The sequence below is a fragment of the Marmota flaviventris genome, chromosome 10 (assembly GCF_047511675.1).
Source record: "Marmota flaviventris isolate mMarFla1 chromosome 10, mMarFla1.hap1, whole genome shotgun sequence".
NCBI classification, from domain to species: Eukaryota; Metazoa; Chordata; class Mammalia; order Rodentia; family Sciuridae; genus Marmota; species Marmota flaviventris.
Genome location: NC_092507.1, coordinates 17,058,168 through 17,073,927, shown reverse-complemented (window position 1 = coordinate 17,073,927; position 15,760 = coordinate 17,058,168). Strand labels below are relative to the sequence as shown.

Sequence of the window (15,760 nt, the reverse complement as noted above, 5' to 3'; positions counted from 1 at the left end):
ACATCACCCAAGAGAGATTGTAGATAAAGGAGTGAGCGTGGGTCATGGCCCAAGAGGGAGGACAAAAGTCAGAACAGTAGGAGAAGTAGGGCTGGGGAAGAGTAAGGCAGACAGGGAGGTGGCTTAGAGGTGGATCAAGTCCAATGGTGAGGGTCCAGGTGCCATTCTGAAGTCTGGAGAGGCCTGCTGGAACAAGCAGGGTGTTGGCCTCTATACTATGTGTGACAACTGAAATCGTTTTAAGCCTAATGTACCAGTAAGACTGCCATCGGAAAGAGGAGTAAGGGCACAAAAATTAGGTCATCCACGGCATCATCAAGAACAAGCAGGCCTGAGATGTTGACACAATGCCAACCCGGTGGCCGCAGCTGGGGGGTGGAGGCTCTCTGGAGTGCTCCTTGGAGAAGGAGCCTGAAGCTGTGTCCTGCCTCTGAAGTTCTTAATCAGGAGAATCATCTTAATGAATGCACCCGACTAGAAATGTCTGCCATGGGTCAGGCCTAGGAACAGAGGCTTCAATATCATCTTGCTTCTAGACCACTGGTTCTCAGCAGGAGTCACTTAGACATTTGTGGACACTTTTTGGTTGTCATGACTTGAATGGGGGTGAGGGGTGGGGGCAGGAAGACACTATTGGCAATTAGTAGGCAGGGACCATAGATGTTAAGTGAACAGTTGTCCTATCCCCAAATCAAATGCTGACCATTCATCCATTCTGGATTTGATGCTGTAATCAAAACAGTTGACCTTGATGTAGGACTGATGCCTCCAGACCGCTTTCGTGACTTTGCTTCAGTGCCTTAAAGTCTCCTGGCTCTCTCCACTAATGCGTTTTTCCCCCTAAAAGTCAGTCAAGCAGAATATATTTGCTCTTCTAGAGGTTGTACTATTTCCTGCTGGTTCGGTATTGGGGGTGGGCAACCTAAAGGACACAAGCAAGTCTTGGAAATTCACTTTTTTTTTTCTATTTAGACTGTTTTCTGCACTGTTTCACGTATCTTATTCATTCATGTATGCATGCATTTGGCAAGCACATCTTTGCAAACTCAACATCCTCCAGGGATCCAGGGCATGTGTGCAGCCTGAGTGACTAATGGAGACCATGACAAACCAGAGGGAACGTGCCTATGCGAAGGAGGCAGCTGCTCCCTAGCCTCAGCTGGTTATTGCCTTGGGAAATGCAGACCCCCTCGGCTATTTCCTCCAGGGTTTTGGTTTTGGTTTGTTGTCCAGGTTGGCTTTGAACTCCTGCTCTTAAGTGACCCTCTTGTCTCAGGCTCCCAAGTCTCTGTGACTTACAGGCACACCCTACAATGCCAGGCCATCTTCCAGTGTTGAGGAAAGCTGGACATCTAGATTTTCATGTGAAACTCCAAGTTTTCAACACTGGCAACATATTCATATTTTTCTAAGACGCAAGAGGGCCCCAAACATTATTTTGTAACCCACCTGTTCACAGCATCTAAAGCCAGGCAAAACTGAAGCTCAGGGTCTCTGATTTTGTGGCTCTGACAGCTCATGAGGAGACAGGCCATAGAGTGAGGGCTTTTAGAAGGGAGTAGATATAACACGCAGAGGGAACGCAGGGAGAGCGTTTCGATATGACTTGAGTAGTCAAGGGAGACTTCATGGCAGAATTAGTTTTGAGCTGGGAATCAAAAGATGCATGGCCGTTTGCAGGGCAGACAGTCCAGGAGAGGGCGTCCCGAGCAGCGGAATGACACACGCAAACGCATGGCAGTAAAAGTGAGGATGGTGCTTTCATAGATGTAGCTGGAATACCAAGAAACCGACCAGGAAGGGCACCGTGGTGACAGGAAAGGACTTGCACTTGAATCTTATGCCCGTAACCTTGCTGTCAGAATTGTTGGACTTTGGCCAGAGCAGTTACTGCATGTTGGCAGTGCAGTCACCGAGATGCCCTCAAGGTGGCGCACAGGAGCAACGAGCCTCCAGGTGCCTCTGCCCAGACCTGAGGAAGAATTTTCTAAGAACTCGCGCTGGCCCTTGGGGAAGCAGAAAGAAGCTGTGGATAAATCCAGCCTCCGCCGATACCCCAGTGGATGATGCCCTCTCTGCAATTTGTAATGGTTCCCAATCGTTTGTGCACTGATGCCACCCAGACACAGATTCCAGCCTGCCTGCCAGCTCCTAGCCAAGCTGAAGGGATGGGGCTAGTGTGCCCTGCTGGGAAGATGGAGAGGAGATGCTCCAAGCAGCCTCATCTTGCTCTAATAAGATGATTCTGGAAAGCTTTTATTTAGAAACATGGTGTCATGTGCTGAAAAGAATTGGGAAGGCAGACAGACCTAAATTTGTCTCTACCATTTGGTAGTTAGATGGCAGACCTTGGACAAGTCAGTTCAACTCTCTGAGTCCCAGTCTAATGATCGGTAAAATGGGAATAATTATGACCCCCCCACCGCCAAAGTCACTGAGGATCAAAGTGGATAATGAACTGCCTAGTACTGTTGCCGACCCTACAAGGGTTCATAAGTGTGTAATGTGGAGTAGTAATACTCGTGCAATGTGTTCGCTTCTGTAAGTTGCCTAATGCTTTTTTAGTGGAACTCTTCTTAGGTCTTTTAATCATTTCAGTAACCCCATAAGATGGCTGCTACTGTTATTTCCATTTTATGTGTGAAAAAAATGGCATGGTGGTGCATGCCTGTATTCCCAGTGGCTCGGGAGGCTGAAGTAGGAGGATGGTGAGTTCAAAGCCTGACTCAGCAAAAGCGAGATGCTAAACAACTTAGTCAGACACTGTCTCTAAATAAAATACAAAAAATAGGGCTGGGGATGTGGCTCAGTGGTTGAGTGCCCTTGGGTTCAACCTCTGATACCCCCAAACAAACAAACCAACCAACCAAAAATCGAGGCACTTAGAGGTTAAGGAGCTTACTTGAGGTCCCATAACTACACAGTGGATGTCCCTGTGAGTTTGGCTCTGGAGTCTGGGTTCTTCATGAATCTACCACCTGGTGTAGACAGTCCAGAAACGATGACTGTTGTTATGGCTCCTTCAAAGCAGTGTGCTCTAGGCTCCCCTCCAAGGTCTCCCTCTGGTGAGCCCTAAATTTTGAGGATGTGTGCAGGCTTCATGCCACCACAGGAGATGGGAGAGCAATCCCTCTCTTAAACCCAGGGCGAATGGCCACTGACCTGCCAAGAGGGCCTCCCCACCCGCAGCTCGGCCCCACCTGGAGCCCCGGGAAGTGCCGCTCATCTGCTGGCCGGGTCCCTCAGCCCATCATGCGTTTGTCCTTCCACAGTGCATTCATTCAGCAGAGCGTTTTCAAGTGCCTACCTGGAGCACTGTCACCGGTGCTGGAATAGAGTGAGAAGCCTCAAGGTCGCTGCCCTGGGCAGCCTGTGACCTGGAGGTGGAGGCAGACAATGTTTATAAACACATAAACAAGTTAATTATAGACTTGCTCTGGAGGAAAAAAAAACCAGGGCAGGGACAGTCTGCCTTGGCTGAGGTGGTCAGGGAAGGCCTCCCTACGGATGTGACATTTGAGCTGAGACCTGGCTAGCAGGAAGGCACCTGTCGGGAGGAAGAGTATTCCAAGAGGAGGCAAGAGCCAGCGCAGAGGCATGGCCACGGAGCAGTGGCTATGTCCCAGGGACAGAAAGAGGCAGCGCTGTGGGCGCTTCAGTGAGCTGGGGTGGGGCAGTAGCACCAGGCCAGGTCTGACGGGCCAGATGTGGAGGGGCTGGAAAGCCATGGTGAGGAGTTTGACGTGGTGATGAAAATAAGTGGCTGTTAGGGGGTCAGAAGCAGGGGGATGACTTGACCTGTGTGGGTTTTGAGAGGTCCCTCCAGCTGCTGTGTGGATTTAAGGGGGCAAGAGCACGGGGGTGACAGCTTCAGGGCTCTCCTGCACAGGCAAGAGCCCAGGGACTGGGACCAGGGTTGGGGTAGGAGCTGCAGGAAGCACCCTGTTCACAACCCTCCCGCCCCTCCCCACCTTTCTCTGAAACACACCACAGAGAGGTGCAGGTGGGTCTTGGCTCCCTCATCTCTTGCCCTGCTCCCAGCCCCCTGTAGTCAGGCAGAGGTGGGTAGAATCAAGGGTGAAGATCCAGAACAGGGACTGGGGTTGTGGCTCAGCGGTAGAGCGCTCACCTAGCAGGTGTGAGGCCCTGGGTTCCATCCTCGGCACCACGTGTAAATAAATAAAATAAAAGTATCCTGTCTACCTGTAACTAAAAAAAATAATAATAATAATTTTAAAAATCCAGAACAGTAAGTTTCAAACTGCATTAAAGAATGAATAAATGAAAGCGTGGGAATCACTTTGAACAAAATTTTAGGAACTTACATTGCACAAGAGCTGAGCCAGTGCTCCCTGTCCGCCTCGTCCAAGTGGCAACTAGCAGAAGCATCACGTCTCTGGAAGACACAGAAATCCCAGTGTCTATGGCCATAAAAGGAATCCAAAGCCAGGCCAAAGAGCAGGCACTGGGGATGAGGAGGTCACAGGCAAAGTTGACACTAAGCAGTGCTCTGAGGATGTTGAGTAGGATTCTCTTATAACCCCAGGTTTTGTTTTGTTTTGTGACCATGGGGACAGAATCCAGGGCCTCACACTGAACTCTACCACCCAGCTCTCTGTCTTTTATTATTTTCACATAGGGCCTCTCTAAATTGCCGAGGCTAGCCTCGAACTTGTGATCCTCCTGCCTCAGTTGCTGGGATTATAGGCTTGTGCCATTCAGCCGGCTGAAATCCCAGTTGTTTTGTTTTTGTTGTTGTTGTTTTTTGTTTTTAAAGAGAGAGAAAATTTTTTAATATTTATTTTTCAGTTTTTGGTGGACACAACATCTTTTATTTTTATGTGGTGCTGAGGATTGAACCCAGCACCCCGCGCCTGCCAGGCGAGCGCGTTACTGCTTGAGCCACATCCCCAGCCCAACCCCAGGTTTTAATACTTGGAAGCCCTGGCTGCTCAGCCAGACACTCTCTCAGCCACAACTCCTTAGACCTGAAGACTCTCAACAGCCCACCCTCCTCTTCCTGAAGGGAAGCAGCACATCCATGGACGGAAAATGAACTTGACAATCAGCTGCAGATCCAGACCCCGTGTTGCCTGGTGCAGGTGCAGCTGCTCAGACTGCAGTGCACAACTGGGAGGCCAGTGTCAGGGAGGGCACCTCCTGCTGTAGGAAGCCCAGCAGCCTTTGGGGCCCTTTCACAAGGGCTCAGGGTGACTAGACGCTGGAGTGGAGGAGGGGAACCTCATTTCTTAGATGAGTCAGTTCTGGCGTGATTGAAGGCACCTGTGATCCCTGTTGTTTAGGAGACAGATGCAGGAGGATTGTGAGTTTGAGACCAGCCTGGGCTACACAGCAAGACCTTGTCTAAAAAAACAAAAAAAGCCATCACAATCTCCCTGGTGAGTCATTTTGCGAGCAGAAGCATGAGAGTCGGCGGGCAGATAGATCCTGGTGGGCACAGAAGGAGGACTTTGGAGGGATGAAGGCGGCGGCAGAAACGTCCTGCCTGCCTGGCCCCTTCCCCATGTGGTGCAGAAACAGTTCTGGAAGGGAGGAAGGAGCTATCCACAACTGTCACCAAGTCCTTTCACTTCTCCAAGTTCCATTTCCTCATCCGTAAAACGGGGCCAGGAATTCGTGCCTCTCAAGGCTACCATGAGGAATAAGTAGCAAAGGCACGGTAAACGGTGGCTTCTGTTAGCACCATCCTTAACCAGCCCCTGGGTCAGGCCTTCTCTCTCCTTCCACCTCCCTCACCTCCACAAGCCCCCTCGCCCTCCCACTCCAGGATGCCGAGCCCCTCAGCTTCGCCCGGCCGTGCAGACTGGGACTTCCACATTCCCATATGTTCCTGCGAGGAATGCGTTGTCATTGTCCTTTCCTCTCATCTGAGTGGCCGCCTCCTCTCCATTCCTTGTGGAATTCTTTGGACTGAATTGCACCACCGTGGGACCCATTTCACCTTTCTCTCTCTCTCTCCCTTTCTTTTGTGTGCATAGCGGTGGGTAGTGTTGGAGATTGAACCCAGGGCCCTTGCTTGCTAGGCAGGTGCTTAACCACTGAGCCACTTCCCCGCCCTTCTGTTTATTCTTTTTTTTTTTTTTTTGGTACTGGGGATTTAAGCAGGGGCGCTTAACCACTCAGCCATATCCCCAGCCCTTTTTATTGTTTCATTTTGAGACAGGGTGTCACTAAGTTGCTTAGGACCTGATAAGTTGCTGAGGCTGGCTTTGAACTTGCGATCCTCCTGCCTCAGCCTCCTGAGTCTCTGGGATTATAGGCATGTGCCACTGTGCCCAGCTCCATTTGCCCTTCTTAAATCATGTGGTAAGGTCTGGTATCATAAGAGTAATGGGCACAGAGAACCATGGGGACACTGGGCCATGCCCCTCGTGCACACCCAGCTCTTCTTCATCAGGACCCAAAGGACCAACAACAGTTGGAGTCTGAGCTCCAGACTGTTTGTTTATTTTTTTGGTTGTATGCATTAACATTTCATCTTTTTTTTCTTTTTGTTGTTTTTTAAATTGTGGCAAAATACACATCACAAAAGTTTCCATTTTAACCTTTTTTTTCAGCTTGAGAAAAATGAGATAGTTTATCATTTCAGATGCATTAAGATTTACCAGATAGGGCTGAGGTTGTGGCTCAGTGGTAGCGCACTCACCTAGCATATGTGAGGCCCTGGGTTCAATCCTTAGCACCACATAAAAATAAATAAATAGATAAAATAAAGGTATTGTGTCCAACTACAATTAAAAAATAAATATTTTTTTAAAAGATTTACCAAATATATAAAACAAATTAGCTATAACTGTTTATTGCAGATTTCTGGACTACTCTTTTTCATCCCACAGTGCTGGAAATCCAGCACAGGGTCTTGTGCAGACTAGGCAAGAATTGTACCCCTGAGCCGCCTCCCCAGTCCAGCTTCCTGGCCAGTCCTAGTCACTGAACTTACTATATGGATTTTTAAATCTTTTATGTATTTATTTTTTTGTTGTAGTTGGACACAATACCTTTATTTTATTTATTTATTTTTATGTGGTGCTGAGGATCAAACCCAGGGCCTCGCACATGATAGGCGAGCATTCTACCTCTGAGTCACAACCCCAGCCCAGGATTTTAAAAATATAAGTTTAACATACCAGGCACAGTGGCACATGCCTGCAATTCCAGCAACTTGGGAGTCTGAGGCAGGAGAATTGCCAAGTTCAAAGCCAGCCTGGGCAACTTAACAAGATCCTGTCTCAAAACAAGAATTAGAAAGGGCTACAGATATAGCTCAATAGTACAGTGCTCCGGTTCAAGCCCAAAAAATAAATAAAAAGAAAATATATATAATATTTGCCCATTTTTGCCATTTTAAGTGTACAGTCAAGTGGCCTTGACTTTACAAACACAAAGTTTCAGAGATGAATGAAGTGTCTTAGACTGAAACTCTACACCCATTAGACAACCATTCCCCACCCTGTTTCCAGCCCCTCACAATCACCATCCTACTTTCTGTATGATTTGGATTATTCTAGAAACCTCATCTATGTGGAATCATGATGTTTGTCCTTTTGTGTCTGGTTGATTCCGCTTATATTGTATTCAGAGTTTATCCATGGTGTGGCATGTGTCAGGATCCCCTTCTTCTTTACGGCTGAATAATATTCCGTTGTATGTACACATCACTTTTCTTATCCATTCATCCATCTCTGGACCTTTGGGTTACTTCCACCTTTTGCTGACAGCTCCTTGGGAAGAAGAAGATAGAAAAACCTGTCTCAGCTACCAGCTTAGAGTGACCTCTCGTGATTGCCAAATGTTAGAACAGTTTTATTACTATATATATATATATATATTCTTCATAGAAGATTTTAAAAATGTGTATAAGCAAAAAACTCTTATGATAAAAATCTCTTACGATCCCCAAATATCTGAGAGATAATTGCTATTAACATGGTTTGTGGACTCAATGTTTGTGATACCCACCCCTAAAGCCTCAAACACCCTTATGACTTCATTTGGAGGTAGGACCTTTATGGAGACTTTAAGGCTAAAGGAAATCACAAGGATGGAGACTTGATCCATTAGGGTTAGCATCCTTATAAAAAGAGACACCAGAGAACTCACTTGCTCTCCCCCATGTGGAAACAGCAAGAAGTAGTCATTTACAAGCCAGAAAGAATCCTCACCAGAAACTGAATTGGCTAGCACCTTGATCTTGGACTTCCCAGTTTCTAGAACTGTGAGGCATAAATTTCTGGTTTTTTTTTTTTTTTTTTTTTTTTTGTACCAGGGATTGAACCCAGGTGTGCTTAACCTCTGAGCCACATCCCCAGCCCTTTTTTATATTTTATTTAGAGACAGGGTCTCACTAAGTTGCTAAGGCTGGCTTGAGACTCACAGTCCTCCTGCCTCAGCCTCCTGAGCCACTGGAATTATAGGCATGTGCCATTGCATGCAGTTAAATTTCTGCTTTTGAAGCCATCCTTCTGTGGTATTTTGTTATGGGGTGCCTGAACTAAGACACCTGTTTAGTTTTCCTATCATCTCTGTGTGTGTGCATTTATATTTGCTTTTTTTAAAAAAGGGAGATTGGTCTTGGGCAGTACACCCTAGAGCCAAGAATAAAGGCACTGGAACCAGGCTGCCCTGGGTTCACAATCTCAGAGGTGCTGCTATGGGGATCAAAGTAGAAAATGCTGGTAAAGGGGCTGGGGCTCTAGCTCAGTTGGTAGAGTGCTTGTCTTGCATGCACAAGGCACTGGGTTCAGTCCCTAGCACCACACACACACACACACAAAATGCTGGTAAAGTACCCGGTGGCCCTCAGGCACCTGGCTGGAGCCAGCCTGTACTCACAGGACTCCAGCTCCTAGAGGGAGAAGCCATGCCTGGTTGGCTGCTTCGTCCCTTGTTCTTAGCATAGAGCCTGCAGAATGGTGCCTAATACATAGTTACTGAAGTAACAAATGGCTCATATTCTTACGAGTCCATAGATGGAGAGAAACTAGTACAATGCTCAATAGATTATAGCGTTATGGGTGGCGTCACCTGTCCTATGACTTGTAAAGCACGGTGGTTGGTCAAGAGTGTGGGTTCCCAGGAGCTGCACTGCTGGGGTTTGAATCCTGTTGGCTCCCAGAGGTGTCATCTGAGTCAAGTGCATCTTTAAATGGATCTACGTCTAAGATGCACCTCTAAAGTTGGGATGAGAATAGCATTGACCTCATGGAATTGTTATGGGGATTAAATGAGATGATCTGTATCAAGTACCTAAAATAGAACCTGCCTCATCAGGTTGTTAAGAGGAGCAAGAGAGAACACCCCTATAAACATCCAGAATGGTGCTCCATCAATGCGTTGTCCACGTAACGTCAACTTGTCTATCACTGATTGTCATCCTCAGATCAAACAGCAGCAGATCAAGAGCAGAGACCCCCAAAACACCCAGCAGCCCCTCCACTCCCACGTTTGCCCCCTCCGTCTGCCTCCTGGCGCCCTGCTATCTCACAGGGGACTCTGTCCGGGACAAGTGTGTGGAGATGCTGTCAGCGGCCCTGAGGGCAGAAGGTGAGAGCTCATGGGCCAGGGAAAGGGGCTCCCCAGGGCAGGCGAGGTGCCCCTTCCCCAACACCACTTCCTGGGAGTGGAAAGGGAGCACTGCTGTCCCCAGCTCAAGCAGGTACCTCTGTTGGTGGCAGTCGAGTCTGGCTCATGTCTGTATGTCCTGGTCTCTTTCAGATGATTACAAGGATTATGGAGTCAACTGCGACAAGATGGCTTCAGAAATTGAAGATCATATCCTTGAAGGGTGCCGGGTCTGTGGGTATCTGGTCCGCCTGGTGATGGGGCAGGCTCTGGGGACAGCCCCAGCCTCTTGTTAAGCACCTCAGCCACCACAGAGGACAACCCCACAAGGTTCCCTGATGGAACCGTTGTAGGTGGGGCAGCGGAGGCGCAGGGAGGTTGCCACTTGCCAAAGCTCCTGCAGCGGGTGGAGGTGGCAGAGTTGGGATTTGAACTGCTGGGTTCCAGCCGCTGTGCCAGATCCTAATGTGGATCTGGGTGGTCAGACAGGGAGCAGGTCTCCCACGTGGCCTTTCCCCTCTTCCTCCCCCTGATAGTAACAGCACCATGTTTGACCTCCTGATGTTGTACCAGGCCTGTGCGCTGTGCACCTGATGCTTCCTGTCTCTGTTAAGGCTCCTGACAACCTCTGAGGTGTGAGCTGCTGTTCCCATTGTATAGATGAGGAAGCTGAGGCCCAGGAACTACTGAGTGTCAGGTCTGACTGGAGGCTTTGGCCTTTGGATTTCCACAGGCCCTGCTCCCGCCTCCTGTCTGAAAGGGCTCTTGTGTAGACAGGGAGGGGCAACCTCACTGCTGTGGGCCCATTAGTCCAGAGGATTCTGCTTGGGAAAGAGTCTCTCCCTCCACTGTGCCCTGCTGAGTGAATGCATGGAATGTCTTTTTACTGAAGACAAAGGTTTGCCTGTCAGAGACAAAGAGGTGCAGAGGGAGGGGACAGAATACCTAGGAGAGAGGGAGTCTAAATGTCACACGGGGTGTGAGTGGCCCTTTCCAGACCTCCTGGGTTCTAGCTAGGTCTGTCAGTGAGGCCCAGGGCCAAATCTGCAGACAGCAAGCTTGCCTGCTTCCACATCCTGCCTGAAGCCAACCCTAAGTCCCCCAACATGTTTTCTGGAAGTTTCTCTCTATACATCCAGCGACTAGAACTACCCAAGACCTCAACAAACACGCTGCCATCCTTTCCTGTTAATCCAGGAAGGCCGAGCCCACCCAGGGTGTCAGGACTTCATTTTCTCCACAACGGCCACCCCTCTAAGCAGGTCCCTCTATCCCCAAGCCCAGTTTGAAACTAAGTGGATGGCCTCAAACCTGGTTTCCCTCTTGGCTTTCCCTCCTCATTCGCTGCTTCTACTGAATGTCCCTCTTCTAAAGGAAAGGACATGGACGCTGCACAAACCTTATAGCCCAGAGGATGGATGTAGGGCTTGAATTCTCTGTGTCCCCAGAAAAGGCTGGTCCTCTTTGGAGACCCCTGAACCTACGTGGCATGTGTGCAGCACAGGACACACCCCTTCTGAGGGGTCAGACCCCAAGGGCTGCCCTCCCACTTCTCCTTCTCCGGTTTAGGAAATGGAGGAGTCAGAGATAGACTGAGGGATGTGTGGTCAGCCCAACTGTCCCCACATTCTGTCCTGCATAGCGACAGATACACGATCCAGAAATCCTGCATGGAAGGTTTCCTGACACATATTTTGACTCTCAAATTGCATCGTGACATATTCTTTTCTTTTCACACTTTTACGGTATTAAAACCACAATCGTAGTAAAGAGCAATAATACCTCCTGCCTCCCCACCATTTCTGGCGAGTCGGCTGCCTCCGTCCTGCGCATCCCCCACGGGCTCCTCTGTATGTGGCTTTTCCCAGCAACCGCTTTGTTTTCCTGATTCTGCTTGGCTCACGAGAGCCAGAAAATAAGGCTGTGTTCCCGAGCTGCTCCAGAGGGTGGGGGGGGGGGGGCGGGAGGCCCATCTGGGATGCAGCGTTGGGAAAGAAACTCGCTGTGGTCGGTGGCCAGGGGCAGCTTCCTGCAGGGTGAGCGGCCAGAGCACTGCTGTTAAGAGGGGGTCTGGCCTCCAGCCCTGTCTGCCGGGAATCTGCCCTGTGACCTTGAGCCTGCACCCTTTGCAAGCCTCAGCTTCCTCGTCTAGTAATAGGAGAAGGAGTCACTGGTCAGCCATTCCTGAGGTGGGTTCTATGGGATGAAAATCATGGTCATGGCAATTACCAAAGGAAAGGAGGAGAGGGGCCGGGCGCAGCGGTACAGGCCTCTAATCCCAGCCAATCCCAGGCTGAGGCAGGAGGATCACAAAATTTAGGGCAGTCTGGCAAAAAATGTCTCAAAAATGCTGGGCATGGTGGCACACACCTATAATCCCGGCGGCTCAGGAAGCTGAGGCAGGAGGATTGCAAGTTCAAAGCCAGCCTCAACAATTTATTTAACAAGGCCCTAAGCAATTTGGCAAGACCCCGTTTCAAATTAAAAAACAAAAAGGGGCTGGGACTGTAGCTCAGTGGTAGAGAGCTTGTCTAGCATGTGTGAGGCACTGGGTTCGATTCTCAGCACCACATATAAATAAATAAAATAAAGGTCCATTGACAACTAAAAAATACATATTAAAAAGAAAAAAAAAAAAGGCTGGAGCTGTGGCCCAATGGTAAAGTACCCCTGGCTTAAATCCGCAGTACCAAAAAGCAGAAACAGGATGTAGCTCAGCGGTAGAGCATCCCTGAGCTCATTTCTAGTACACAAGTACATAGTGCCCAAGGGAAGGGAAAATATAGGAGGGGGAATCTATGATCAAATATGTTGGGTACACCATGTCACGCAAAGTTCAATGCTTTTTTTTTTTTTTTTTTTTTTTGCATTACTTCTTAGAATATTAAATATGTATCCCTGCCCCCAGCTGCCCAGTACACTAGGGATTGAACCCAGGGCCTTACACATACTAGACAAGAGTCCTACCATTGAGTTACACACCCAGCCCTTTTTATTTTTTAAATTTTGAGACAAGGTCTCACTAAGTTGCTAAAGCTGGCTTTGAACTTGCAATCTTCCTGCCTCAGCCTCCTGAGTTGCTGGGATTACAGGCGTGATCAACATGTAGCATTTTTTTTTTTTTACTATTTATTTTTTAGTTGTAGTTGGACACAATACCTTTATTACACTTATTTATTTTTATGTGGTGCTGAGGATCCAACCCAGGGTCCCGCACATGTGAGGCAAGCACTCTACCGCTGAGCCACAACCCCAGCCCCAACATGTAGCTTTTAATCTTCTCTAATAGCTGGACTCACAACCTCCAAGGTCCCTTCCAAACTAGAGATTCTCCTCATCTTGTCATCATCCTCACAGCCCATGATGTTGAACATTTGATACGTTCCAGACACCATGCCAGTGAGCTCACTGTATCTTTGTAACAACACTGAATTTTACTTATTTACTTATTTAGTGTTACTAGGGATTGAACCCCTGGACACTTTATCACCAAACTACATCCCCAGCCCTTTTATTTTTTTATTTTGACAGAGTCTCACTAAGTTACTGAGGCTGGCCTCAAACTTGCCATCCTCCTGCCTCAACCTCCCACATCACTGGGGTTATGGGCATGTACCATCCTGCCCAGCTCCAAACTATATTTTATAAATAAGGAAACTGAGGTACAGAGAAGTCATGTGACTCATCTGAAGTCACACAAGAGGCTTAGAAAAAGCAGGGTGCCTGTTCCCCAGGGTCCTTGACACTATTGTGCTTGCTACCATTAGTCACTCCATGGAGGGTGTTTCGTGTCTATGATACTTAGATGACCCCAAATGCCCAAGTGCTACCTCCAGTGGCCAGTCAGAGGCCACAAAGGTGCCGCCAACCCCTGTAAAGTCCAAGGAGAGGAGGAGATGGCTCTGGATTCTGATCCTCTGTGCCCCTCTGTGAGTGGCAGGCTCTCCCTTGACCTTGTCACATATCTACCAGGAGCTCAAGAGCACAGACATGAAATACCGGAACCGCGTGCGCAGCCGCATCAGCAACCTTAAGGACCCCAGGAACCCTGGCTTGAGGCGGAATGTGCTCAGCGGGGCCATTTCTGCTGGACTCATAGCCAAGATGACAGCAGAGGTAAGGACCGCAGGGCCTCTGGGTGGGAGTGTGGGAGGCCGGGCTCCTCCACTGTGCCCAAGGCCCTTTTCCCACCAGAATCATCTCAGCCACCCACAGGGCCTCGAGAACCATCAAGATGATGAACACAGGCAACTTGTATGAAGTGCTGTGTAAGCACATGGACCACGGCAATAAGATAGAAATGTGTCGTCCCCATGTTACAGATGAGGACACTGAGGTCAGCCAATTTTCTGCTGCACGCAGCTAGAAAGCGTTGAAGCCAGGAGGCAGCTGTCTGGCCCCAGGGCACCCACCTTTCTCTGCTTCTCTCTCTTGTTCAGTCCTGTATCCCAGGGCCCTGGCCAGGATAGGAGTCCAAGGTGAGGAGTCAGATGTTAAGTTATAATACCGAGTGGTAAATAATGCCACTGTGGGAACTTACAGGAGGGGAGGACTAACCCAGCCTAGAGGGGTCAGTAGAGGAGAGACCATTTGAGAAGTGATAGTGCAGTCCTCAGAAGCCCTGAACGGTGTCAGCCTTTGAATTCCGATTCTGCCACTTACCTGTGTGACCTTGGATGAACTATTTAACCTCTGTGCTCAGTTTTTCCCTCTAAAAAATGAGGATGAGAATCAGAACTGCTTTCTTTTGAAGGACTAAATGGTTAATATATGTGAAGTAACAGATGTGTGATACAGGAGAAGATGAACCCAGAGCTTTCTGGGCCTCAAGGCAGGCTCCCATCAGGGTCAGTACATGATGGGCTCCTTCACCTATCATTTCCTGTAACCCTTCTCACGGTGTCGTACAGGAGGAAATATCCCCATTTTGTTGATAAGAAAACTGAGGCTAGTTAGTGATAGATGAGTATTTGATCCTAGGTCTGCTTATTTCAGAGCCCACATCTTGGAAAGACACCTTTTGCCACCCTCAGGCATGACGGCTCTCTCCTGCCAGAGCTCACTGGGGATCCCTGCCAGTAGCCAGAAATTGGAGAGTTAGCCGAGCGCAGTGGTGCACACCTGTAATCCTAGTGGCTTGGGAGGCTGAGGCAGGAGGATTTTAAGTTCAAAGCCAGCCTCAGCAACTAGCAAGGCCTTAAGCAACTCAGTGAGACCCTGTCTCTAAATAAAATATAAAAAAGGAATGGGGATGTGGCTCAGTGGTCAAGTGCCTCTGAGTTCAATCCCTGGTACCCCGCAACACACACCAAAATTGGAGAATTGAAGTGACCCCGAGAAAGAGTGAAAGTGTTAGGTCCCTGGATCCTGGGTGGGCCTCAGGGTGTCTGGGAACCCACTGATCACCGTGACCTGTGTGTAGTGAGTGGTGTGGCACACGTGTTGTGTGTGTGCTGTGTGTGCTGTGTGGAGTCTGTGTAGTATGTGTGTGACGTGCAGGGTGTGTTTGGTGTTTGGCGTGCGTGTGGTGTGATGAGTGTGTGTGTTACGGTGTGTGTATATCTACATTTCGGGGAGAGGGCTCACTGCCTTCCTCAAATACCCAAACAACAAAGAGCTCTTGCTCTAAGGTCAAGTGGGAACTTGGCAAATGTGCACCAGGTTACCTTTCTACTTAATTTAAAATATCTGATCTTTTTTGACAAATGGAAGTGGATGTCCATAATTGCAAATTGCAAGTCAGCTTACCAGTATCTTAGTTCAGGTTGCTGTAACAAAAATCCCCCCGTCGGGCAACCGATGCATGACAGACCCATTCAGTGCTGAGTGCTGAAAGTCCAAAATCAGGGTGCTGGCAGATTCCTTCTGGTGAGGGTGAGGGCCTCATTCCTTACAGACAGCTCTCTCATGGGACCACCTCACCTGGCGGGAAGAGTGAGCGTCTCTGGCCTCTTTATAAAAGTAATCCCACAGCCCTCCAGACCCAATCTCCTCCCAAGGACCCTACATCCAAATCCCATCACTTTAGGGGTTAGAATCTCAGCATTGGAATACCTGGGAGTTTCCTCCTGGGTCACCTCTTGCCCCAAGAAAGAAGTTTCTATAAGAAATACAAGACAGGGCTGGGGACGTGGCTCAGTGGTAGAGCACCCCTGGGTTAAATCTCTAGTTCTGGAGG

At 48.8% G+C, this 15,760-nt stretch overlaps 1 protein-coding gene across 2 annotated transcripts in view; it reads left to right on the top strand.

Annotated features, from left to right (window-relative positions):
- Tcea3 (transcription elongation factor A3) overlaps positions 1–15,760 on the top strand; it is a 42,869-nt gene that overhangs the window by 16,078 nt on the left and 11,031 nt on the right. For both annotated transcript variants that reach the window (XM_071617476.1, XM_071617477.1), the window contains exons 6-8: positions 9,401–9,564; positions 9,736–9,797; positions 13,549–13,698. In XM_071617476.1, the coding sequence (XP_071473577.1) occupies positions 9,401–9,564; positions 9,736–9,797; positions 13,549–13,698 (376 nt within the window). The remainder of the gene's footprint in view (positions 1–9,400; positions 9,565–9,735; positions 9,798–13,548; positions 13,699–15,760) is intronic.